General features: G+C 39.1%; 1 protein-coding gene across 3 annotated transcripts in view; it reads left to right on the top strand.

Annotated features, from left to right (window-relative positions):
- Nucleotides 1–26496, top strand: part of tubgcp5 (tubulin gamma complex component 5) — a 66099-nt gene extending 39603 nt beyond the window's left edge. For all 3 annotated transcript variants that reach the window (XM_069891917.1, XM_069891918.1, XM_069891919.1), the window contains 11 exons: nt 1050–1324; nt 4180–4384; nt 8846–9034; nt 10269–10451; nt 12223–12307; nt 12403–12523; nt 14213–14382; nt 18786–18911; nt 19483–19571; nt 22774–22874; nt 25977–26496. In XM_069891917.1, coding sequence (XP_069748018.1) covers nt 1050–1324; nt 4180–4384; nt 8846–9034; nt 10269–10451; nt 12223–12307; nt 12403–12523; nt 14213–14382; nt 18786–18911; nt 19483–19571; nt 22774–22874; nt 25977–26023 — 1591 coding nt within the window. In that variant the 3' untranslated portion in view covers nt 26024–26496. The remainder of the gene's footprint in view (nt 1–1049; nt 1325–4179; nt 4385–8845; nt 9035–10268; nt 10452–12222; nt 12308–12402; nt 12524–14212; nt 14383–18785; nt 18912–19482; nt 19572–22773; nt 22875–25976) is intronic.
- The last annotated feature ends 1104 nt before the right edge of the window (nt 26497–27600 follow it).

Here is a 27600-nt window from a genome sequence, read left to right as displayed (position 1 = left end):
CAGAGTCAAAATTATCAGGAAGACATTGGGGAGCATTGGACTTGCACAAGAATTAAGTGAACTGGGTGCCTTTATAGTCATTAAGAGAATATGGTTTATTTTTTGGAAGTACAAGGCTGTAGGGAGAGAAGGGGCTTAATTTTGAATTATTCTGGAAAAGGGGTAAGTATATGCATACTGCCCTTTGTTGATTGGTTCTAAGATGTAATTTAGTTCTAAATTAAGCTTAACATCGAAGTACTCGAGATGGCAGAGGCCGACAGCATCGAATCCACGCTGCTGAAGACCCAACTGTGCTGGGCGGGTCACGTCTCCGGAATGGAGGACCATCGCCTTCCCAAGATCGTGTTATACGGCGAGCTCTCCACTGGCCACCATGACAGAGATGTACCAAAGAAGAGGTACAAGGACTGCCTAAAGAAATCTCTTGGTGCCTGCCACATTGATCACCGCCAGTGGGCTGATATCGCCTCAAACCGTGCATCTTGACGTCTCACAGTTCGGCGGGCAGCAACCTCCTTTGAAGAAGACCGCAGAGCCCACCTCACTGACAAAAGACAAAGGAGGGAAAACCCAACACCCAACCCCAACCCACCAATTTTCCCCTGCAACCCTGTCTGCCTGTCCCGCATCGGACTTGTCAGCCACAAACGAGCCTGCAGCTGATGTGGACATTTACCCCTCCATAAATCTTCGTCCGCGAAGCCAAGCCAAAGAAGAAGCTTAAATTTACTTGACACCATTTTGATCCTCTGCGTTTGATCAATGAATAAATATTTCTATTATGAGGATGTATTTTAAATTTCACTGCTACTGATCACAATGAGTTAGATTTTTTTTATTAAAAGATGATTACATGATTGTGGAAAAAATAAATAATTTGCCATTCTTTATCAGTTTTGTAGAGAAGGCATAAGTAAGTTAACAATGTCACTAATAATAGTTTTAAAATGTATTGAACAAATAAAATTTTTTATCATGTGGTTGCAAAGAGCTGGAGCTACTGCTTAAAAATGTCTTTCTTTCCACCATTTAATCTTGTGCATTAGAAACAAGGATGTCCCAGTAAATCATAGAGATTTCTGGCATTCTACTTGTACCCTGTTCAGTGTGTCTGAAAAGACTGGAACTGATGAAAACGGAAGTGATGGTGCGAGTGGCGGTGACAACATTGATCAAGGAAATTCCAATAAACAACACACAATGGTTTCCTTCCTGAAGCCAGTGCTTAAGGAGATTATTATGGCTGGCAAGTCAATGCAACTACTCAAGAACTTGGAAAGTAAGGATAATCAAGGCTTTCCAATGGAAAACACTCACCGAGGTATGGAAAACTAATTACAGTAGGATCAGAAAGGAGAATCTGAATAATTGCTCTGATCTAGTCCAGGCTGTAATTGAAAGCATTTCAAAATTGCAAGTTTAGAAAGTTGCTAAAATGTCAAAAAGGCATTTAGCTCAATAATTTGTTCAGTTTTTGTTAAAATCTTTATTGAATATGTGCCTTGACAACCATACAAACTGTATGTTGTGGAATCGTTTGGAGAAGTACAAGTCATCTGTGTTCTGGTAACTCATCCAAGCTGATATGTGCTGTAACAATGGGAGGAATCAACCTGACAAGCCATGATTTCATGTAATTGATCCTATATAAAAGTCAAACCCCTTTTTTGACCCCAAAATCGTATGTTTTCCATATATCATTTCTAAAAGTCAACCTCCCCTATTTTTGGCCCAAACTACCCACCCATCCGAGCCCCCGACACCCTGACCACGAGCCTTCACCTGGGCCGCCCACCCATCCGAGCTCCCCATGCCCAGGGTGCGGATCCTCCCACCGGAGCTCCCGATGTCCCAACCGCGGATTCTCGCGCTGGCCGCCCGCCCACCGTATCTCTCAACACTGTCTGCAGATCCTCGCCTTGGCCCCCTGCCCACTGGAACTCATGACGTCCCGACTGCAGGTCCCCGCCTCGACTGCCAGCCTATCTTAGCACCCAACACCTTGAACACGGACTTGCCACCCGGTTCTGGTCATTCGAGCTCCTAATGCCTTGATACAGGTACTCACTACAGTCAGAAGTATGATCCGTGTAAAAGTCAACCCCCCTCCCCACATTGGACCTGAAAAATTGGTCCCTAAAACTCGACTATTGCACGAGCATATACTAAAATTGCGTGATTTGTGGGACTACTTTTGAATTTGCATGTGATAGATGGAGAGATTCAGTGGAATTTTCCAGCTGTATTTATTTGCCACATGAGTCAACTAAAGGATAAATGGTTATCCAATTTATTTGAATTTTGTGGTGCCAGACTGGCATATTTTATGGATGTTACTCCTATTAATGCCCAAACACTCTTTTATTTCAATTTTTTGTATCATGTTTGACCTGCTGAGTTTCTCCAGTTTTTTTTTTGTGTTTTTACTTCAACCACAGTGTCTACAGATTTTTGTGATGTACAATAATGTAAGCTTAGGTCCTGGAGTAATATTCTGGTTAGGGTGGTACAGGAAGGTTCAAGGTCCAATTATCTCCACTCTCTCTGCCGACAACTGCATATAATGTCAGTATGAACAGTCATGAGGCAGGGTCTCAATTTGAAATGTCAGCCAGCCCTTTGCTCCACAGATGATATTTAACCTGCTGTGTTCTTCCAGCAGTTTAATTTTTTGTCGTTTTGTACAACCTTTTCCAAATGACAGCAGTGCTATAACTGGAAAAAAATAAAAGTGAGTCTTCAGTTGATTTCACATTCTTAGACACCGTAAGCCACTTTTTAACAGGTAAGTATTTTGAAATTTGTTTTAATGTTGTTAATGTGGTAAACGCTGAACATCAATGCTGAGCCAAAACCATTACAAAGTACCCTGTTTTTATGCATTTGATCCTGTGATCCTGCTTTCAAGTATTTGACACTATCCTGGATCATTAATTATTCACATTTTAATGATTCATCTGGCTTGTTAATTTTGGTAGGGAAGGACTTGAATTTTAAAGAATATACTTGCTGCATATAATGTGTGAGTGGCCTAAAGCATTAATTTATTTTCTTGCCCCAGTAGAAAGTGTCTGAATGTGTTCTTTGTCCATCTTTGCTGAATAGCTATGTTATTTTGTTCACATCCAGATAATTAGCTCATGTGAGGTAACACCATTGGGGCAAATCATCATTAGGTGTATCTAAAATTTGTATTTTATTGTGCCGTAATAATACAGTACTAATTAGAACATCCATCTGGCAATGAACTTTTGCTCTAGATGGATTATTTGCTGGCTAATCCACATCTCCCATTGCACAGTATGCTATTAAGATTCAATTTTATGTGAAATAACACTTTAAAAAGTCTAATTGAAAATTATATGTGGAGCTATCCACTCCATCCTGGTTGCTCCATTTGTCAACTCATTCTAATAACTGTTTGACTATAAATAAAATGAATTTTTTGCCTTATTAGTAAACTAGAGAAGAGGCGAAGAGAGTACAATTGGATTTTATATTTAAGAATAATTTTCTGAGTTGTGATCTGACATTTTTTATATGTACAGTTCTTTATTTGTTTACATGCATATGCTGTGTCCAGTTTTTTTTGCACGACCAATAAGCGATAGTTCTGCCTCACCCACAGGAAAAAGAATGTCAGGATGGTTATGTGATGTCATGTTTGTTCTCTAACAATAAATCTAAATTTTTTTTTATTTGAAGAGTTAAAAGTTGACATGAAGCATTGAAATGCATTGCCATGGAATCCAAGCAATGTACCAATAGCCTCTGTTTACTCAATATATCTTGCAAAATTTGTTCTCCCCTCCTTTGTACTGACCATGTGCCCGGGCCTCTCTCTGATGTGCCTGGTTTACCTTTTCTCCATGACCCTCCCTTTCTCATACAATTTCTCCTTCTTTCTGTGAATTTTAATTGCCTGATATATATATATATATATATATATATATATATATATGTTTTTATATATATATGTTTTTATATATATATATATATATATATATAAAATATCCAGAGCCTGTGAGAACCTGTAATCTCCATGTTTCTATTTGTGCATTTCATCTCATTTTTCTTACCAATCCTGGCTCCAAATTATTAATGGAGTAAATATAGTTCCATGAAATGCACTTTGTTTAAAAAAAAATGTCAATTTTGTGTTTTTTTTTTTTGCAGACGCAGAAAGAAAAAATTTGTATGCGATGTTTCTGGAGTCACTTCAGTCCCGCCTTCGTTATGGAGAGGGTGCTGAATCCTGTGAACGTATCCTTCCAGAGCAACAAGCGACAAAGGAAAGCTTGATCAAAGTGCAGTCTATAGTTGCTCGGCACCTTGAGCTTGACGACGTTTACGATCCTTTATTAGCTATAACTTTTGCAAGGTAACGTTTCAACGATTCAAATATTATAGACTCAAATGTTACTATAATCTATATTTTCTGGTGCAGTGGTATTTATTTTTGCTAAGTTCCTTTAACCTAAGCTCTCCCACTAATAAGCAGACTGAAATTTTACACATCTCATTATGCTAAAACATATTCGCGAGGGCTTATTCATTTAATTTCAAAAGGGTTTGGTGCTGCAAATTGAAAACGAGATGTGCTTCCTCCAGATGAGGGAGGAGGAATATATAAGAAGATGATACCAATCAACAGTCACAAACTAACCCTAGCATCAAGAGTGTGTAACCGATAATTGTGATGAGCATTGGAATAATTTGGAATGGATGTTGTGTCACCCTGCACTCATTTAATCCTTGGGATTTCCGTGGATTCATCAAATCTGCTGGGGAAATTTTAACTCACAATATTGGTGCTAATATGAAATGTTAGCACATCCTTCAATTGGACACAGTATGGGGAGATTTTATCATCTCTTAAACACTTTTTAGGAAACTTTAAAAAAAAATAAAAAAATAAAACCACTAAGCAAACATATTTCAAATTTAATCCAAATACATGTGGTATTTATATCAAAAGGAAAGTAAAAAAAAATTAAAAAAAGAAAAGCCTATTAATTCCCCCACCCCCTCCCCAACCCCTATAAACTCAAATAAAGAAAAGAAAAAGAGGGACAAGAAAACCACAACAGGAGTTTTTCACTTTTTGATACCTTTTAAATATATATAGAGAGAGAGACCTAAAAGAGAAAGGGAATGTTCAAGATTCATTTAAATATTAATATCAACAGTTTGTATATATGGGCTCCATATTTTGAAAAATGTATAATATTTACCTCTTAAATTATAAGTAATTTTCTCAAGTGGAACTCCGAACTTCTGCATGCCATTTATCCATTCCCAAATCAATGTTAGACTTCCAGGTAATAGCAATATATTTTCTAGCTATTGTCAAAGCAATTTGAATGAATATTACTTGATACGTATTCAATTTTAATTTAGATTTAATCCTTTTAATATCTCCCAGTAAAAATAATATTGGAACCTGTGGGAATTTTACTCCAGTTATTAATTCTAATATATTACCCATTTCAAGCCAAAAAGGTTTAAATGTGGAGCACTGCCAAGTTGAATACAAAAAAAGTGCCAACTTCTTGTCCACACCTAAAACATAAATCCAAGTAAGTGTAATTCATGTTATATAAGTTTTGTGGTGTTAAATATCTGATGAATAAAGTTATTTTGAACTAATCTATATCTCATATTTATGTACTTTTCTACTTTCTCTATATATCTGAATCATTTATGTTCATTTATTTGCTTATTTAAATCTATTTATTTATGTCTTGATTTATGAACTCCTTCCTTTTGAGCTTTCTTTTGTAATAATTTATAAATCTCTGAACTAAATTTCTTTACTTCTCTAGTCTCTCTCTTTGGCTTGGCTTTGCAGACGAAGATTTATGGAGGGGTAATGTCCACGTCAGCTGCAGGCTCGTTTGTGGCTGACAAGTCCGATGCGGGACAGGCAGACACGGTTGCAGCAGTTGCAGGGGAAAATTGGTTGGTTGGGGTTGGGTGTTGGGTTTTCCCTCCTTTGTCTTTTGTCAGTGAGGTGGGCTCTGCGGTCTTCTTCAAAGGAGGTTGCTGCCCGCCGAACTGTGAGGCGTCAAGATGCACGGTTTGAGGCAATATCAGCCCACTGGCGGTGATCAATGTGGCAGGCACCAAGAGATTTCTTTAGGCAGTCCTTGTACCTCTTCTTTGGTGCACCTCTGTCACGGTGGCCAGTGGAGAGCTCGCCATATTACACAATCTTGGGAAGGCGATGGTCCTCCATTCTGGAGACGTGACCTACCCAGCGCAGTTGGATCGTCAGCAGTGTGGATTCGATGCTGTCGGCCTCTGCCATCTCGAGTACTTCGATATTAGGGATGAAGTCGCTCCAATGAATGTTGAGGATGGAGCGGAGAAAACGCTGGTGGAAGCATTCTAGGAGCCGTAGGTGATGCCGGTAGAGGACCCATAATTCGGAGCCGAACAGGAGCGTGGGTATGACAAAGGCTCTGTTTACGCTATTCTTTTTGAGGTTTTTCAATTGGTTGTTTTACCAGACTCTTTTGTGTAGTCTTCCAAAGGCGCTATTTGCCTTGGCGAGTCTGTTGTCTATATCGTTGTCGATCCTTGCATCAGATGAAATGGTGCAGCCGAGATAGGTAAACTGGTTGACCGTTTTGAGTTTTGTGTGCCCGATGGAGATGTGGGGGGGCTGGTAGTCATGGTGGGGAGCTGGGTGATGGAGGACCTCAATTTTCTTCAGGCTGACTTCCAGGCCAAACATTTTGGCAGTTTCCGCAAAACAGGACGTCAAGCGCTGAAGAGCTGGCTCTGAATGGGCAACTAAAGCGGCATTGTCTGCAAAGAGTAGTTCATAATAATAATTCTACTTCTGTTTCCATTGGTATTCTCCTCCTCCAATTTCTTTATCAACTTTATTCCAAAGTTCAATTAAATGTTTCAGTATGCATGTTTCTCTGTTTATTATTAACAATCTATTTATAAATAAAACATTGAGAATCTGTTTCTCCTATATTCACCTATGGTGGAACATTATTTAAATCATACATTAATAAATCTCAACTGGTCTACTTTATAATAATTCATAAAATTGGGGAACTGTAAACCTCCTCAATCATATTTCTACATCTTGGAATTACTGTAATGATCGCAATTGAAAAGGATTCTGGCAGAGAATCTCTTAAATACTTTTCACAGGAGGTTACACCAACCAAAAGTGTTTGCGTACAAAGTTGCTATTTTGGCTCTGAATGAGGCTTTTTAAGTGTAAATGATGTAAAGAAATATAATGTATATTTAAATGAGTAAGCATTTCCTGAATCTAGTTATGTTTATTAGGAATGGAATTTCTCCAGGCTTTCTCAACACGAGGCTATTTTTAACAATGCGCTTGTCCAAAGATGATGAGTTTGATTTAATGTGAAGGTATTATGGTGTAGTACAAGTTTAGAGTTCAGATATACGATTAAATAAGTATTGTATCCACAGAATTTTCTCCATTTCATGTGTTACGAGCCCAGAAGACCCCAAAACCCAGCAGCAAGAGATATTCACCAAGACAAATGGTTACTTAAACAAAAGTTGATTTTAATTATCTTTAAACATGAAAGCAGAATTACACTTTAACATCATTTTTAACTTACTTTACCTAACTTAACCCCCTTCTAATTCTAAGTGCCTTGTGTGTAATGTGTGTGTAAGTTCAGAAAAGTTCTTTGGTTCACAGTCGAAACTCACTTCTCATTCCTCCAAGTTCGCTGGTTGCAGGCAATTCTTATACTGTGCACAGAATTTAGCATGTATGAAGTTCACTAGGCTTTGGTGCTCAAAAGGTAAATGGTTACTGCTCAGGAAGGTTCCTGTTGGTTTTCAGAGAGAGATGTGTTGTTCCAGGACATCCACAACAGAGGTACTTCCATCAGTCACCTCAGTGTCCTGCTGACAGGGTTCTCCAGATGATAGTTATTTCTTTGAGGTCACCACAGAGTTCATTTTTGTTTCACTTATTCCAAGTAAAACATTAGACAGCCAGTCCTCTCCTCTTGCATGAACCACAAGAGATTTGACCAGGCTGTCTTCCAAAAGCTTGCCAGCTTGTCCTGTTTCAGTCCCAGCAACTTCTGCTGCCTGACACTGTCGAGTGTCTGTCTCTCTCACACACTCACACACTGAGACTGAAAGAAAGCCTGTTTGACTCTCTCTGCTTGCAAAAATCACATGACCCTCTTACAACAGCAAAGCTCTCCTGCAGACAATAGTGGCTCCAGCCTGCTCTTTCATCTGTTACTTTGATAAACAATAATCCATTAGTGACATCTCTGGAGCACTCTTCAAAGCTCTTGCAAAAAGGAGTGAGAAGCCATTATATCTCCAGTATTTCAAATAAGACCTGTTTTAAAGTGTTTGCATGTGACCAACTCTAACAAACCTTTCCCAGTTTATCTCCCAAAAACATTTCTATACTCTGTCACACCTGATATGTATTAAATGTTGCTATTCTTGATGACATAAGAACATCTTTTTCTTTGCACTGAAATCTGTTATTAAAGCACAAATAGAAAATTAGTTAGTAATGCTTCTTTAAAGTTTTGAGTTTTTTTTAATTGTTGCTAATGTTTGATTACATTGGAGATTTTTGTTGTGCCATCTTTGTTCAACATTTAAGATTTATAAAAATCCTCAAACGTGAATATTGAAATATTTTGTTGTTGGGCCACAAAAACAAGCATGCCACATTAACATTATACAGAAATTTTGAATATTTTGTCGAGTCCAGGTACAGTGTTTAAAATGTAATGCCTTTGGTTATCAGATACCAACTCAACTGAACAGAAGAGTTTTGTTGATGCTAATCCAATTTTTGCAGGTTATATATGGAACAAAATGACTTCCATGAAAGATTCAGCAATGGTGATGTTAACGTGGATAGATCCTCTGAGTCAGTTACCTGCCAGGCATTTGAGCTCACACTTCGCTCCTGTTTGTATCCTCACATTGAGAAACGGTACCTGGAATGTTGTGGAAAATTAATGCAAACTCTAAAGACAGATTACAAGTAAGAGAAAAAAAATGTTTATTGGTCCTACACATTTAGATGCTGTAAATATTAATCCCTCCATAAGCAAATTAAAATAACATGTTAGTTTTGCGATAAATTAGGTGATACAAACTATTGAATTAAAGGTATTAAGTATAAATTGTTTGACTGTTTTGTAAGCTTGCATACAATCTGCAATAAAAGCTCAAATATCTGACACTTCAGTAAATTGCACTTTAGAAGGAAAAACAAGTCAAGTGTTGGGTTAATTGGCACAATTTGTTTGACACTTTTGGAGTACAGAAGGATGAGGGAGGACCTCAGAGGCATTTCGAATGTTGAAAAACCTGGATGAAGTAGATGTGGCAAGGTTGTTTCCCATGATAGGGGAGAATAGGACAAGAGGGCTCAACTTCAGGATAAAAAGGCATAAATTTAAAACAGAGAAAAATTTCTATAGTCAGAGGGACATGAGTCTGTGGAACTTGTTGACATAGGTGGTTGTGAAAACAAGGTAGATAAGACAGAAATTGACAGATATTTGATTAGTAAGGGCATTCAAGGGTTATGGGGAAAAAAGCCTAGGAGTGGGGATGAGTGGATGGATGGATCAGCACATGATTAGAATGGTGGAGCAGACTCGATGGGCCAATTGGGCTAATTCTGCTCCTATATCTTGTGAAAGAATATATAGTTAATAATCAAGCTTTATATTCTAAATAGGCCCTAAAATTAAGAGGGTACCTAACTTGGTCTTTAATTCTCACAAAAGATATTTACAAGTGCATCTTAAATGATTTCTTGAGCTTTCTATGTTATAATTAGATTTTTCCATGTTGATTTCTATTTAAAAATAAATTTCTATTTAAAAATGACCTCACCTGTTGCACAATGAATTACCACATATAATACTTGAACTGCAACTCCAGGTTACAATCATCCAAGACTTACTATATTCTGATGCAGTTAGCAATATTTTCTGCCCAGTTAACAGTGTAGGAAGATACCCCTTCTTCAGACTTCACATGGAGCAGTTGGCAGTGGAAAAGAGAACAGAGGTGCTATGAAATTTTAAACTTGGCTATAGAGGCACAGTGATTGAAGTAAAAACACTGTATGTGCTATGTACCTGAAATTCACCCTCATTGTGTTCTATCCTGGCTCTGGCTACTGCTACTTTACCACTTTTTGAAGGCAAGGTGTTTTAAAGACTAAAATGTGATAAATATATGGTATCTGCTTTTCCTTTCAGGCTTGTGGAATATCTCCAAGCCATGAGAAATTTCTTCCTTTTGGAGGCTGGAGAGACCATGTATGATTTCTACGTAGCAATTTTTGGAAAAGTAAAGGAGAAAGAATCCTGGCAACACTTGTCATTTTTAAATGCCCGATTACAAGAGGCAGTTGGGCAACGCTACCCTGAAGATAGCTCTCGGTAAATTCACATGCTTTTTAATTTCAAGAAGGTGTTTAATCGAAGAGATGATCGGAATTCAAACTGGAAATTTAAAATAGTCACTAGAACATCTATTATGGAATTGGGAATATGTTTTTTATCCAGAGTGGTTATAATGATGAACTTGCTGCTAGAATTAAAAAATTAAATTAATCAGCATAAATGCACTTGAGGGGAGCTTAAATTCGAAACCGAGAAAGGAATGGATGGATACATTATAGGGTGAGAGGACTGTTTCCGTACTTAAATACAAAATTGGGTCTGTTTTGCTGCATGATCAATTGCTTTGATATATATACTTTTAAGAACTAAGGTAGGGAAGGTTGTATCAATTTTTTTCAGATCATTAAGGCTAATTTCTATATGGTAAGGACTGAATGGTCTTGAAGATATATGTTTTAAAAAAAAATTAATCCTTGCAGAAATTATCTGAGAGAGATTCCTATCACTCCGTTCAGTGTTTTGGTGGTTCCTTAAATTTAGAGGCAGATTAATTTGATCATTTCTAAAAGCAAAAATAAAAATCAGACGATGAAAATGTGAAATTAAAAATAGAGGAAATAATCTGCTTGTCCTCCAGCATCAGTGAAGATGAAATCAGAACCTTTTAATAGTGAAATTTAATTATTTCCTATCTACATATTCACTCTGGATTTTCACTGCAGTTTTAAATTAGAAAGAGAGGAGTAAAATATGAAAGTCTGCGGTCACTGCGATTGAAGGAAAAACACAATGTAGAGAAACTCAACAGGTCAAACAAGTGTTCTTTATATGGCAAAGAAGAAGATACAGAACCATCTTTTTGGGCCTGAGCTTTTCATCAGTGTTGGTTGTGTATCTTTTACATAAAGAAGACTGCTGAGTTTCTCCAGCATTGGTTTTAAGTTAGAAAGAGTTGTCCAGCAGAAAAACAGATCCTTCAGCTCATTCTGTACTAAACATGAACCTAAAGGACCACCAAACTTCTGTTATTACGACCATGTAAAGATACTGTTTCCCCCTGAGAGAATGTTGCATGGAAAGAAAAAAATGAGCATTTATAATTGAGTTGATAAATCATGATGTACAACCATTAAATCTTGCATCAGCCCGCCAGCAACCTATCTATGCACAGGATCTTTCAAAATAGAGGTTGACTGACCTTTAACCTATTTTTTAATGAGAGTTGAGATCTGATTGTGCCCTGATAATTTAATTTCTTCAAATAGTACCATAGAAACTTTTGAGGTTGAACCTATGTTAACCAGCATAGTTTCAAGATTGATGTACTATGGAGAACTACATTTAAATAAATTGATTGTAATTTATTTCCTATTCTTTAAAATTTTATTCCAGATCTGGATGTTGAAAAGTTTCTTTTTTTTTTTTTTTTTTTTTTTTTTTTTTTTTTTTAAATTTTTTATTTTTCACACCATAAATCACAATAGCCATGATATACACTTTTTCTTTTCCACACATTTACAGTGGATGTTGAAAAGTTTCTTTGCAGTGGACTAGAAGCATAACCTGTAAATAAGAATATCCCTAATGTTTGTAATGGCAGTTTTAAATTTCAGCCTTTACCATGATACTCTTGACAATCTACTTGACAAATTGAGTCTGCCACCCAAGTTTTTTGGGTGTGACTATCCGCTGTTATGCAGTTGGACTCCAGTGGCTAATTATTTTCCAAAACACATTACATTTGTGACTTGGAAAAGTTCATAGCTTTGCTTAATGTTTCATTCTATTTTTTAACTTTCTTTTCTAGGTTGTCTATTTATCTAGAAAATATTGACATTGTCAAAAAGAGACTTCCTGTGCACTCCATTGATGGTCTCACATTGAGCTACAAGGTGTGTTCAAAATTATCAACATCTGAGAATTATCATTTTGAATTGGTGACGATGTTCCTCAAATGGTTACATATTTTTTTTCTCTCTGAAAAAAGGTTCCTTGGCCTGTTGATATTGTTATCAGCTCTGAATGCCAGAAGATTTATAATCAAGTGTTCATACTTCTGTTGCAAATTAAGTGGGCCAAATACAGTCTTGATGTTCTAAGGTTTGATGGTATGTTGGACTTAGTTTTCCTTTGAAATATTTACTTGTAGTATCCTTTCAGGTAAAAATTAATATGTCCTCTAACATTATAAAAACATTAATATGTTTTAATAAATTAATGGTTAAATGGTATTGTGGCTGAACATGGAGTATTTGTGCAGTTCTGGTCTCCTTACTTGAGAAAGGATTTACCAGCTTTAGAGGCTGCTCAAAGGAGGTTCAACAGCTGATTTGGAGAATGAAGAGGTTATCCTTTGCTAAGGTATTGAATTGCCTGGGTCTAGAGTCATTTGAAGTTAGAAGAAGTGAGGAAAAAGCTTATAGAGACAAACAAAATTATGAAATGAATAAATAAGATTGAAGCAGAGAGGTTGTTTCCATTGACAGGTGATGTTAGGAAACATAGCCTGAAGATGCGGGGGAATAGATTTAGGATGGAGATGAGGACGAACTCCTTTACCCAGAGAGTAGTGCCAAAGGAAGCAGTGGAGGTTGCCTCGTTGAATTTTTTAACAATGGGGGGATTTGAAGTTTATACGGAACAGGTGGGTAAGTCCACAGTTATGATTTTATTGAATGGTTGAGGAGATTTGAAGGACCAAATGGCTGAATGAAAATACTTTTTCCTTCATTTGAGTATTTAAGAGTGGCTTTGTCTCCAGAGCTGCGTTACTAGAATGAGCATTGCTGGTTTAAATTTAAAATACTTTTGTCCTCTTGATCTATGTGGAGATCGATGTAAGTGATTATCATCAGCTTTAAAGATATGGTACTTACAGAGGCCCACTCTCTTGCTCATTGAACTACCGCCAACAGTTGTACAATGAATGTGTCTTAATTCCTTCCAGTGCCATTCCTTTAGGATGTTTTTTTTTGTGTGTGTGTTGAAGCTGAATTTGGGCTGTTTGATTTCCATGAAGTTACTTGAATAAAAAAAAATCTGCATTTGCAACCTGTGTGCTTTATTTCATTCTATGTAGTTCTCTGGAGCTGAAAGGAATTTGCTACAATTTGAATCATTTCTGGTTTTAAACCTCCAGAGGTGGATTTGTTTTTGTTGTGTGATCAATTTGAGTTTTAGAAATTGTACTAGAAGTACAAATGTAAATTGCTGCAGCTGACAATAACATAAGAAACAGGAACAGGTTCTGGCCAATCAGCTATTTGTACCTACTCTGCTATATAGTAAGATAGATGGAGTTTTGAAATGGTATGTGTAATGTTGGTAAAAAGTCTTTTGTTTTCCCTTTTGAAAGGTTTTGGTAAAGATATATTTTTAAAGTTTAAACTTGAAGGTATTTCTTATTGGTGTATACACGAAGAAAAATATAAGCTTGATCAACTGACTCACTAAAAACCTCCTCTACAGCAGTCAGCAGTAGTTACCATTTTTATGTTCCTCAATTAGTGAAGAAGAAATCAATTCGAGAATATCTTTCTTGATTGTTTTTTAGCCGTTTTTTTTTACTCTCCAAATCTAATCTTGTGGGTTTATTTTTCTCCAACAATTTTTGGGTCGAGTTTATCTATGGTCAATATAATTTGCAGAGTTGAAGAAAATAATCCAATAAATTAGGTATAAAAGATTTGTCAAGTTCTCCCAGATTTTGTTTTTTACCTTGCAGCTATAATGTTGTCTGTGAATTGTGAAATTTAAATGTTATATTTACTTATTGTTCAAACTATATGCTATTGCAGAATGTGATGAACCTTGTGATAAACCTCGAGCAACTCTGCTTGAGGATTCCAGTTGGCCGTTTCAAGTGCAGAGGATGTCATCGGTTAGACAACAAATTCACACGATGTTTCTGCTGAGAGTTAAACTCATGCACTTCGTCAACAGTCTGCATAATTACATAATGACTAGGGTGAGGCTTTATTTGTAAACAGGATAAGTTAAATTATTACAGTAATTGGTATAATGTAGTACAAGACATTCTCTCTTCCCAACAATTTTTTACATAATTTATTGTTTTTCCTGGTATTTGCCTTTAATGTGTTAACTTTATGAAAGCTTTCTTTTCCAGCTTAAAGTTATTTTAATATACGAGATCATTTGCATATTAGTTTGTTACTGCCTTTAATTTTGGGTACCTTTTCCTATATAATTTACTCTTAACAGTCTTCTCTTTTTGTCATTGTTGTTCAAAGAGAGTTTACCTTCCTTTGAACATTATAATGTATAAATGGGTAGAGTTGTGAAAGAGAAATTTTGTTCATTTATGGCACCTATTGTGAAGTTCATGTTCCTATCTTGGTTCTCCTTCTGAACTCCAGATGCCATTTATTTAGGCTAATACAAAAATATAAAGTGGCCACTGTTTTTTTTGCCTGCAACACAAGAAATATTGTACAACTTTGAGTCTTGACATTCTAAATTCAAAAGAGCAGTAAATTAAGCCCCAATTCAGTTTTTCCCTACTTGTTTATGGTTTGTAAACCTTTTGGCACTTAATGCTTGGAAATTGTTGTCATTGCTCTTTTAGATAAATAAACCTAAACCAGTTTTAACCCTGTTGATGGAGGTACAGGCAAATTATTGAAAAAATAATTGGAATTTTGTTATCCGAAAATTCCTATATGACAGCAGTATAGTTTGATGTTCAACCACCTCTACCTCATTCATATTAAATTTGGTTTGTGTTTAATTATGTTTAATAGCATTGCATATATCTGTCTGCAATGGAACATTGTTATATACTGATATCACTACAAATCCAATTTAATGTGAATGAATTTACTAGGATTCAACTTTTGTGGTATGTTGAGCTAATTTTAAAAGTATTGAACTTTAATTTTAAAGTCTGTCATCCTCGGCATTTAATAGCTTTCAGGAAATATTCCGAAAACCTCTGCTAACCCTGTTGAGTGGAGCTAAATATATTCTTTGGCTTGGCTTCACGGACGAAGATTTATGGAGGGGGTAAATGTCCACGTCAGCTGCAGGCTTGTTTGTGGCTGACAAGTCCGATGCGGGACAGGCAGACACGGTTGCAGCGGTTGCAGGGGAAAATTGGTTGGTTGGGGTTGGGTGTTGGGTTTTTCCTCCTTTGCCTTTTGTCGGTGAGGTGGGCTCTGCGGTCTTCTTCAAAGGAGGTTGCTGCCCGCCAAACTGTGAGGCGCCAAGATGCACGGTTTGAGGCGATATCAGCCCACTGGCGGTGGTCAATATGGCAGGCACCAAGAGATTTCTTTAGGCAGTCCTTGTACCTCTTCTTTGGTGCACCTCTGTCACGGTGGCCAGTGGAGAGCTCGCCATAGAACACGATCTTGGGAAGGCGATGGTCCTCCATTCTGGAGACGTGACCCACCCAGCGCAGCTGGATCTTCAGCAGCGTGGACTCGATGCTGTCGGCCTCTGCCATCTCGAGTACTTCAATGTTAGGGATGAAGGCGCTCCAATGAATGTTGAGGATGGAGCGGAGACAACGCTGGTGGAAGCGAAATCTGTTGAACAAATCTTATTGATATATCCATGGGTTAGGTGCTGCCAAATAGAGTCGTCATCAAGAAATAAGGCCATAGAATAAAAAGGGTGGCAGCAGCAAGGATTGGAAATAGTGCAGAACTATTACAGATCCAGCAATCCGTCTTCAAAACTCAGCTCTGTCTGTAAGGAGTTTGCATGTTCTCCCCATGTTTGCAAGAGTTTCATCTGGATGCTCTGGCTTCCTCCCACATTTTAAAGATGTACCGAATTAGTAGGCATGTGGGCCAAAAGGCCTGTTATTTTGTTGTACCTCTTCAAAAGGAAAAACTGGCGGTGACAGGTAGTTTTCACATTAGAGAAAATCATTCAGCATGAAAGTAATCCCTTTATCTCACCATGACTCCAATGGACTTTAATTAACTTTACTAATCGCCTTTTCCAGTGCTAAGGCTAGAGCTTACTCTACCACAGGATTTCACTTGTTCACCTAATTATCATGAGACTTCTTGTGCTTAGTTCAGCCTGGTCAAAGCCCTTGTGGTTCATGCAAGAGGAAAGGACTGGCTGCCTAATGTTTCACTTGAAATAAGAGAAACAAAAAACGAACTCTGTGGTGACCTGAAAGAAGGAGGTTATCATCTGGAAAACCCTGATGCAGCAGTGCCTTCCAAATTTCATTCGCTTAGAAAATAGGCTAGGTTTGTTCTTATTGGAGTGAAGCGGTTGAAGGGAGGGCTTTTTTTTTTTCAAAATTGAAGGATATTGATAGAGTTTCTTCTTTCATCGAAGAGGTGTCTTCATTCAGGAGTTTGTATGTTCTCCCCGTAACTACGTGTGTTTTCTCTGCGAGCTATGGTTTCCTCCCACTGTTCAAAACCTAATGTAATGTAAATTGGGTAGCACGGACTCGTGGGCTGAAATGGCCTGTTAACAGCTGTATGACTTAAAAAAAAAGATTTTGAGGAAGTTTGAGGAAGGTTTGTTTTTGAACATTTAAGTTCCCATGGTTCAATACAAGGAAGAGTGCATTTCATAGTACTGTGTATATTAATGATTCAGACATGGCTATAAAGAATAAAATTTCCACATTTCTAGATGACACCAAACATTTTAAAACATACAGTGTTCGGTGCTTTGAGTAGATACAAGAACAAATAAGTCCACATGAACCATGATAACACTATTTTGACATCTGTCTGATTTAGGCACTGCACTTGAGGGAACGAGATTAAAAACTTCTGTCAGGAGGCAGAAGCAAGTTACCAAAGTAATGCCAAGGATTTATGTAGAGACAAGTGTAGCTAGGATTGTTTTCCTTGGTACAAAGGGGGTTATGAAGGGAACTGATGGAGATATTTAAAATGTAAAGATCTAGATTGAATAGATGGAAAGGGTCTTTACATTGACAAAGGAGATTCTGAAGCAGGGAAATAGAATGTGGGTAAAACGATAAAAAATGACAGGGAAAAAAATGATACTGTAGGCACTAATGTGACAGATTGTTATATTTTATACTGTAAATAGATAGGTTTTAAAGGAGATAAATTGGGGAAGGTTTTTAGTGCAGGTCACATACAAACACTTCAAAACAGATCTCATTTAAAATACTAAAGAGACTTCACTAATGGATTGTTGTTTTGAAAAGCAACACGTGAAAACTCGAGGATTAGGTTTGGAGCGGTGCATTGTGATGTTCTAAGAGGGTTATGTGGTGATGCAAGGAGAAAGTCAAACGCTTTTCTCAGAGAGAGAATTCAGTTCAGCAGCAGCAGCTGGGACTGGAACAGGACAAGCTGACAAGCTTGTGGAAAAACCCCATTTTGAAGATGTGTTGTGAATGCTTAGTTCAGCCTGGTCAAAGCCCTTGTGGTTCATGCAAGAGGAAAGGACTGGCTGCCTAATGTTTCACTTGAAATAAGAGAAACAAAAAAGGAACTCTGTGGTGACCTGAAAGAAGGAGGTTATCATCTGGAAAACCCTGATGCAGCAAGTTTCTTCGGCAAGACACTGAAGGGGCTGATCTAAAGGAATCAGTTGTGGGTGTGGAATGAGCAACAAATCTCTCTCTGAAAACCGACAAGAACCTTCCTGAGTCGTAACCGTGAATTTTCAAGCACCAAAGCCTTGTGAAATTCATAAATGTTAAACTCTGTTCACAGTTTAAAATTTTGTTTCCACTTCACCCCAGAGATTAGATTTTATCTAATCTCTGTTTTAAATGGTGACCTCTTATTTTTTCAGGTCTGGTGAAACAGATATAATAAAATAAAGATAAATTGAATGGTGCAAATGATCTATGGAAAAATTGTATCAGCATCCTCAGATATTTTCAACCTACCTGGAATATGGGATTTTTACAGGCACTTCTGCAGCTAAACAACGAAAAATAAAATTTTAATGCAACAATTCCAAATACTTGTGCTTTGCATATCTGAAACCCTGGAGAACTTTTGTTCATCAAGTTCTTCCAAATTCAAACCAGAGGACAGATAAAATAGTGGTTTTGGGATGGTCTTGTTTGATTAAAAAGAATCCTATATTGACAAATAACATCAGAATTGAATCCCAAAGCAATTGAAAGATTTCTACATCCAAGAAATCATTTACTATAAATTTATTTGAATTCAATTATATTTATTGTCATATATTGTGAAAACAAATCTTGTGTAATTAAAAAGAAATTGTCATGTTAATTTTGACTTGTTATTTTTAATTTTCAGGTTTAAGATCCATGATTCTTTTTATTCATAGTTGTGATTGGTCACTGCAATGTTCATGTGTTTTGTAATATTGACTACTGAATAACTAATGGAAACCAATTGTTGTTCACTGTATTTTCAGATATTACATAGTACAGGTCTGGAGTTTCAGCACCAAATTGAGGAAGCCAAGGATTTGGACCAACTGATAAAAATTCATTACAGATACCTATCCACAATTTATGATCGTTGTTTACTGCGGGAAAAGGTAAGTTTGTTTATTGTTCTGTTTAATGGTACAATTCTATTTCTTTGGCTTGGCTTCGCGGACGAAGATTTATGGAGGGGTAATGTCCACGTCAGCTGCAGGCTCGTTTGTGGCTGACAAGTCCGATGCGGGACAGGCAGACACTGTTGCAGTGGTTGCAGGGGAAAATTGGTGGATTGGGGTTAGGTGTTGGGTTTTTCCTCCTTTGTCATTTGTCTATTTAAGCACTTGTTAACCATATAATGACTAATGAAAATCTTTAATTTGAATGATTTATCAACTTTAGGGTAAATTTAATGAGAAGTTGTTTCTGTTATAAATTTGGCCAGTAAGTAATTGATTTGTTTTTTTAAATGCTTTAAAATCTGCTTATTATATTCCAGTTATAGTAAGCTAAAGGGGTAAAGGTTCCATTATTGTCACAAAATACTAATTTAGAATGTAACACACATGAAATTCTTTAAGGAACAAACTCGCAACCCCTGGTTTACAAGACCAGTCCTGTAACCACTGAGCTATCGAAGCTTATACTGTTGATGACGGTATTTAATAAAATATGATTTTTTTTCAGATAAGCTTTGTGAAGGAAGCAATCATGAAAGTTTTGAATTTGGTTCTAATGTTTGCAGATCGTTGGCAAACTAGTTTAGGACTTTCAAAGTAAGTAATGCATTTTTAATTCTATTTTTGGCAATTTAAACATCTTTAAATGTTTGCAATTGCTGCGTTTAAAATTTTATTTTTCGTTGTTTAGCTGCAGAAGTGCCTGTAAAAATCCCATATTCCATGTAGGTTGTAAATATCTGAGGATACAAAAGATTTTGATCATCTTGTTTCCGTGCAAGCACCTTGCACCGCTCACACCGGACAAAATCTCAACTTTGACGAGATTGACCGAAAATAGTTGTTGCCTATGATGTGCATTTCGGAGTCTTTAAAATTAACTTAATGGGATTAGTACATAATGAATCAGTTTCCGATTGTTTATGAATTTATTAAAGATTGTCTTTATCTGAAGAGTACAGGAATAGTGAGCTCATGATCCAACTGTACAGGACGTTGCTGAGACTGCATTTGGAGCATAGTGTACAGTTTTGGACACCCCACTATGGGAAACATAGAACCAATTTACTGCAAATCAATCTCTTTCTGATTGAATATTAATTAGGGCCTGAATTAATAATCACTTTGAGGTGGGGATGGTGATGGTTATAATGAAATTTTATTGTCATATATCAATTTTTTCATGTATTTCATGTTTATTGTCAGATACATTGTAAGTGTACATATGTACAGGTACACAATCCTTTATCCTGAACCCTTGGGAGACAGTGTGTTCCGAATTTCGGATTTTTCCGGATTTCAGAACAAAAGCTAGCTGCCCCAGATTTAAGCCCACCCGAATTGTTCTGCCATTTCCACCCCCTTCCAGTTGCAATGGCGTCTCTCTCCCCCTCACCCACATGAGTCGTGCTGCCGTCTCTCTCTCCCTCTCTCTCTCTCTCTCCCTCTCTCTCTCTCTCTCTCTCTCTCTCTCTCTCTCTCATCTGTCTCTTTCTTCACCCCCCCGCCCACCCGAGTCACACTGCCGTCTCTCTGTCCCCCCGTCTGCCCGAGTCACGCTGCCGTCTCTCTCCCTCCAGTCGCGTTGCTGTCTCTCTCCCTCCAGTCGCGTTGCCGACTCTCTCCCTCCAGTCGCGTTGCCGTCTCTCTCCCTCCAGTCGCGTTGCCGTCTCTCTCCCTCCAGTCGCGTTGCCGTCTCTCTCCCTCCAGTCGCGTTGCCGTCTCTCTCCCTCCAGTCGCGTTGCCGTCTCTCTCCCTCCAGTCACACTGCCGTCTCTCTGCCCCCCCATCTGCCCGAGTCACGTTGCCGTCTCTCTCCCTCCAGTCGCGCTGCCGTCTCTCTCCCTCCAGTCGCGCTGCCGTCTCTCTCCCTCCAGTCGCGCTGCCGTCTCTCTCCCTCCAGTCGCGCTGCCGTCTCTCTCCCTCCAGTCGCGCTGCCGTCTCTCTCCCTCCAGTCGCGCTGCCGTCTCTCTCCCTCCAGTCGCGCTGCCGTCTCTCTCCCTCCAGTCGCGCTGCCGTCTCTCTCCCTCCAGTCGCGCTGCCGTCTCTCTCCCTCCAGTCGCGCTGCCGTCTCTCTCCCTCCAGTCGCGCTGCCGTCTCTCTCCCTCCAGTCGCGCTGCCGTCTCTCTCCCTCCAGTCGCGCTGCCGTCTCTCTCCCTCCAGTCGCGCTGCCGTCTCTCTCCCTCCAGTCGCGCTGCCGTCTCTCTCCCTCCAGTCGCGCTGCCGTCTCTCTCCCTCCAGTCGCGCTGCCGTCTCTCTCCCTCCAGTCGCGCTGCCGTCTCTCTCCCTCCAGTCGCGCTGCCGTCTCTCTCCCTCCAGTCGCGCTGCCGTCTCTCTCCCTCCAGTCGCGCTGCCGTCTCTCTCCCTCCAGTCGCGCTGCCGTCTCTCTCCCTCCAGTCGCGCTGCCGTCTCTCTCCCTCCAGTCGCGCTGCCGTCTCTCTCCCTCCAGTCGCGCTGCCGTCTCTCTCCTCCGTCCGCCCGAGTCGCGCTGCCGTCTCTCTCTCTCTTTTCTCTCTCTCTCTTCTCTGTCTCTCTTTCTCTTCCCCCACCCCTCCCTCCGCTGTACCAGCACCATGAAAAAAATAAATGCGAGTTTTTGGAGCTTTCCGGATTTTAGATGTCCAGATAAAAGATTGTGTACCTGTATTGACATTTTAAATTGCTGAAGGCGAATGAGTGTTTTGTTTAAAAAAACAATAATATATTTAATTGAATTAAAGAGAGACAATAAATACAAAAGATAGATAGTTATTAAATATTTGCAGGTGTCCTGATGCATAAAAATAAGAAGCAACTTTGCAATAGGGTAGACAGTCCATTTGTGGTGTTGGAACAGTCCCTGATTAGTGAAACAAGAGGAGATACAAGAGCCAGATAGTTGTTGGTTAAAAAAAACTGTTCTTGAACCTAGGGGTTCCTGCAGCTTCTATCAAAAGCTAGCAGTGAGAAAAGGTTGTGACCAGGGTGATGGGGTCCTTTCTGGTGTTAGCTGCCTTCTGGAGGAAGTGCCTCACATCGATGCATTCAATGGATGGGAGGTCATAGCCTGTGATGGACCTGGTTATGTTTGCTATCTTCTGGAGCCGCCTTCAGTCTTGGAATTTGAATTCCCAAAGCAGTTATAGTTATAGTTGTGCAATGTTATCAGTCAGTATGCTTTCCACAGTTTGATGGAGTATTTTCCTAGGAAAAGTAAAAATGTTGGTGTGCCTGGTTCATGGTTGCCTCGATGTGCTGGCTTCAAGAAATATGGACACCCAGAAGACTCTAACTCTCCCCACTTCTGTCCCATCAATGCAGAGAGTTGATCCCTCGGTCTTTCCTTCCAAAAATCAACAAAAGGCTCCTTGGTCGACGTGACTTTGAGAGCAAGGTCATAGTTCTCGCACCACCCAATTAATTCTGGTGCTCCAGGTATCGGATTCAAATTCGGTGATTGTTTTTGATCATGGCTTCAGAGTTTCAATTTCTGCATTTATCAGATGTCATCCAATTCTAAAAAATGATTTTAATAACCACTTAATGTTATTTGTACACTTTGTTTTGCAGTTGAGCAACAGAAGAAAACTTGTAATTTCTTTATTTAAGGCTTCTTAGCACCAAAATAATGAACTGAATGATTATAGAACACTGAAAGGATGGAATAAATTGAAGATTATGTCATGATATTCCAATCTTGAGAGATATCTGTAGAAATAACTTCTATATATTTCATGGAGAAATATTTAGAAAACAGCCTTTTCTCCTCTGTGGAATTTGTCATTGAGTTCATTTACATGTGACCACCTTTTTTTTTAAGGATTGAATCTATTGAGAAAATGGAATCTGACTTCAAAAACTGTCACATGTTTCTGGTGACGGTACTAAACAAGGCTGTTTGTCGAGGCTCATTTCCTCATTGTAAGTATATGCTTAGTTTTTTAAATTGTCGAATTTGTCAGTGAGTTTACTACACTTAAAAGCATTGTGATGGGCATATGTGAGAGAATAGGTTACAATGACCGAGGAATGCAATTGAAGGAAGTATTTTGTAAGCCTACATAACTCGATGGGCCAATTGGTAGTCATACAAGGAAAATTGAGATACAGTAAATGAAAATTGAGACTGCTTTACACTTTTACAATCATGTCTGATTTTCTACCACAAAAGTTGGGGGGAGGTGGGGGGGTGGTTAATGAAAGCCAGAGAAGTTGATGTTAATGCCATCTGGTTGGAGGGGAGGGGCGGGGGTGCCAAATTGGAAAATAAGGTTTTGTTCCTCCAATTTGTGGGTGGTCTCAGTCTGGCAGTGCATGAAACTATGGACATGTCAGCAAGGGAATGAGATGGGGAATTGAAATGGGTGGCCACTGGGAGATCCACACTATTGCAGGGGACAGAGCCGAGGTGCTCAACAAACTGATAAAGTCCCAGCTGATCCAACCTGTCCTCATAATTCAAGCCTACCAGTCCTGGCAGCATTCTTGTGAATCTTTTCTGTGTACTTTCCAGCTTTAAAATACCTTGCTGATCATGTACCCTTATCAAGTTCAACAAGAAAAATGCAGATGCTGGGGAAGAGTGCCCTACACAAAAGTAGTGAAGAAACTCCAATACTCTTATGCTCTGACTGCTGAAGGCAGGCATGCCAAATTAATTCTTCACCCTTTCATCTTGTCTACCCATGTCGCCACTTTGATGGAGTTTTGCACCTGTAGCCCCCAAGCCTTTCTGTTCGACAACATACTCTTGGGCATTACCATTCACTGTGCAAGTTCTGTCCTGTTTAACCGACCAAAGTGCAACACCTCGCATTAGTCCACATTAAATTCCCCCCAGAAAAGCAATTTAGAAGTGGATCAGGGATTTCTCTGTGGATTGTGTCTTCATTCTTATGGTTGCAGGATGCAATGATTATGGTGTGGGAACAGGCTGTTGAGGAAAGAAACTGATGTAAACCGAGAACAAAACCTAATTTCCATTCTCTGTAAACCAAGTATTAATTCTAAACCTATAGAATCTACTTTTCCATCCCTTTTGTTCACCCTTTAATTATATTATACATTGACATAGTCAAGTCCAACTCCAAAGTAAGCTCTATACAAGGGGGATGAAAGTTTCTCTCATTCATCTCCATTGATCTGTTTCATTTTAAGGCCTGTATCTTTGTTCTTGCCTTCAAAAGATTCAAATAACATTTTATAGTTGTGCAATTATGCCCTTCGTAATGTAAACACCTTAAAACATCATATAATTGGAAACTGCAGAGGGTATTAAAGCCCCTTCTTTCTCCTTTGCCATTGAATAAACTCTGTTGATTTTTAACCTGTTTAATACACAAAAGTGCTGGAGAAACTCAGCAGGTCTTGTAGGGTCCATAGGATGCTAAGGATACTGTATATAAACAACATTTTGATGCTGAGCCATTCAATAAGGTATGAGCAAAAAACAGACAGGCACCTGGATGAAAAGGTGGGGAGAGGAGGGAGGAAGGGATAGGCTAACAGCCAATTAGTCATAGGTGGATAAGGGTAGAAGGGCAGAAGAGAAAAGAGCTGATGGGGGAGGGGTAGGCAGCTGAAGGAACTGAGACAGAAGGAGAGGGAGACAGGAGAGGGACCTAACAGAAACCAGAGAAATTGATGTTAATGCCATCCGGTTGGAGAGTGCCCAGACAGAATGAGTTATGGTTCCTTCAATTTGCAGGAGGGCTCAGTCTGGCAATGCATGAAGCCATGGACAGACATGTTGGTGTGGGAAATGGGCATGGAACTGAAATAGTTGGCCGCTATTGCAGCGGATAGGGGGAAGGTGTTCAATGTAATGATATCCCAGTCTGCGTCATGTCTCCAATGGAGAGAAGGTCACAACAGGAGCACCAGAAGCATTCCCAACTGAAGCGTTACTTGGAAAGACTGATTTGGGCCCTGAATGGTAGTGTGGGAGGAAATGTACCATTTCCTCCAGTCACAGGAGTAGGTACCAAGGTGGCGATTAATCAGAAGGGATGAGTGATTCATGGAGTAGTCTGTGGAAGACAGAAAGGGGAAGATGTGTCTGGTGGTGGGATCATATTGTCGGTGGTGGAAATTGCAGAGGATGATACGTTGTATGTCTTGGCAGGTGGGGTGGTAGGTGAGCAGAAGAGGCAAGGTGGGGGGCTAAGGCAGATGTGTGGGAAATTGAGGAGATCCGCGTAAGGGCTGAGTTGACGGCATTAGAAGGGAAGCCACGATTTTTGAGCAAGGAGTTCATCATGGATGATCTGGAATGGAAGATCTCATCCTGGGAGCAGATGCAATGGAGATGGAGGCATTGAAAGAACAGAATAGAATCCTTGCAGGGAACAGGACGTGAAGAAGGGTTTTCTAGGTAACTGTAGGAGTTTATGGATTTGTAAAAATTGTCTGTAGAAGGTTTATCTCCCAAGATGGAGACAGAGAGGCTGAGAAAGGGAAGAGTGTTGCCACAGATGGACTGTGAATTTGAGGTCAGGGTGAAATGCAGCAGCAAAGTTGATAACATTGACAAGCTCACTGGGGGTGCACCTACATAGTTGCCAATGCAATGGAGGAAGAGTTTAGGAGCCATGGCTGTGTCAACTTACAGCATGGATTGCTCCACGTATCCAACAAAAAGGCAGGCATAGCTACCTAAAAATGTATCCCTTGATTCCCTGAATATCTAAATATCTTGACAATTGAAAGTACTGTACCCTAACATCTCCTAAATTCTAAGGAAAGAAGTTCCAGTTTTTCAAATTTTCCCTTGCTTCTGGTTTAGTCACATCAAACAAGTACGTGCCACATTTCTCATATTTCAATAGTTGAAAGGGTGAAGAACATAAAATTTGAAATGTGTGAGATAAGAAATTTTGAGGTGAAACGTTGAAATTAAAATGTAAGCGTCAGGATAGAAATTTCCATTCCAAATGGAATCCTTTAAAATTGTAATTGGATTGTTTATATTCAAGATAAATGAAGACTTTAATGGATAACTTGACTTTCTCTTTACTTCAACAGTGGAATCCTTGGCATCATCTTTGATGGCAGGAATGGAACAAAGTTGATGGTAGTAATCATGAAGTCAATTTGACAAAGCATTGCATTAGGACATCAGCATTCCCATGGCATAACTCCTAAAGCATCAGACTGCTGTGATGGAAGCTATTTAAATTAGCTCATAAAGTTGTGCTTGTTAATATCCGCAGTGGCAACAGGCTACATGGAAGCCAACCAAGAACAGTGACTGTTCTTTAAAACCTTGTCTTGGCCCTTCCAAGAGCCTGTCCAAAATGTAAGAACAGTTTGTTTCCAGTGATTGGATGGATGTTGAGTGGTACTAAGTTTTAAAGTAACCATAAAAACTGATAATGCTAACGAATCAATTATTTTCACTAATGTTCACGTAGTCTCAGTGAGACAACCATCTATTTATTATAGATTTAATTGTCTATAGTTGTTTACTCTGCAAAAAAGAACAATTATCTGGTTTTGTACCTGCTAATGTAAAATAAATCATCCAGGAAAGGATCCGCATTAACTAAGCTGTGCTATTGTCATTGTATCAATTTGTGCAAATCTCAGCATATAAGATTTAAGATTGCAATAATTAGAAATATTATGGGTTCTAAATGAAAAATGATTGATAGAAGTTACTTTTGATTTTATCGACAGATGTTGAAATTCAAAAGAATACAAGCAAAAAATTGAAAAGTGCAGCAAAAGTGTGGGGCTGCGGGCAGGGGAGAGATGGATAGAATAAAGGAAATGTTTGTGGTAGGGTGAGGACAGGTCAAATCAGTTAATGTGGCTAATTGGGTGGTGATGGTGCTTCTTTTTGTTTGGTGTTGCAAATGTCAAGGCAGTGGAGCATGCCTAATAGGTCAGTATAAGTCAAGGGACTGTTGTATGTTATCCTATCACAGCTATTTCTGTTCCCTATTTATCCCTTCCCCCACCTAAAACAAACTTCTTTTTCTCTCCCAGTTCATATCAAAACTCTGCCCTGAAATGTAGTTTGTTTCTCTTTCCACTGCCCCTGCTTGGCACGTCTCCAGCAGTTTCGTTTTCTGCTTGTTTCCAGATTTTCTGCAGTTTTATTGATTTTTAAAAAAAATTTTTGTCAATCGGAAAAGGTTCAATGAGTACTTGCATACACAGCTTTCACCAGAATTCAGCTGTTTTTTTTAACTGCATGTGGTATTTGTTCTGTTAATGCTTTCACAAGTGATAATGCATTAGTCACAAGGGAACTGAAACTCCTCTGCTTTTCAAAGGATTTAAAAAAAAAGTACATACTCTTCTTCTTTGGCTTGGCTTCACGGACGAAGATTTATGGAGGGGGTAAAAAGTCCACGTCAGCTGCAGGCTCGTTTGTGGCTGACAAGTCCGATGCGGGACAGGCAGACACGATTGCAGCGGTTGCAGGGGAAAATTGGTTGGTTGGGGTTGGGTGTTGGGTTTTTCCTCCTTTGCCTTTTGTCAGTGAGGTGGGCTCTGCGGTCTTCTTCAAAGGAAGTTGCTGCCCGCCAAACTGTGAGGCGCCAAGATGCACGGTTTGAGGCGTTATCAGCCCACTGGCGGTGGTCAATGTGGCAGGCACCAAGAGATTTCTTTAGGCAGTCCTTGTACCTTTTCTTTGGTG

This window comes from Narcine bancroftii, chromosome 7 (assembly GCF_036971445.1).
Source record: "Narcine bancroftii isolate sNarBan1 chromosome 7, sNarBan1.hap1, whole genome shotgun sequence".
Taxonomy (NCBI): Eukaryota; Metazoa; Chordata; class Chondrichthyes; order Torpediniformes; family Narcinidae; genus Narcine; species Narcine bancroftii.
This window is presented reverse-complemented; position numbering and strand designations above follow the sequence as displayed.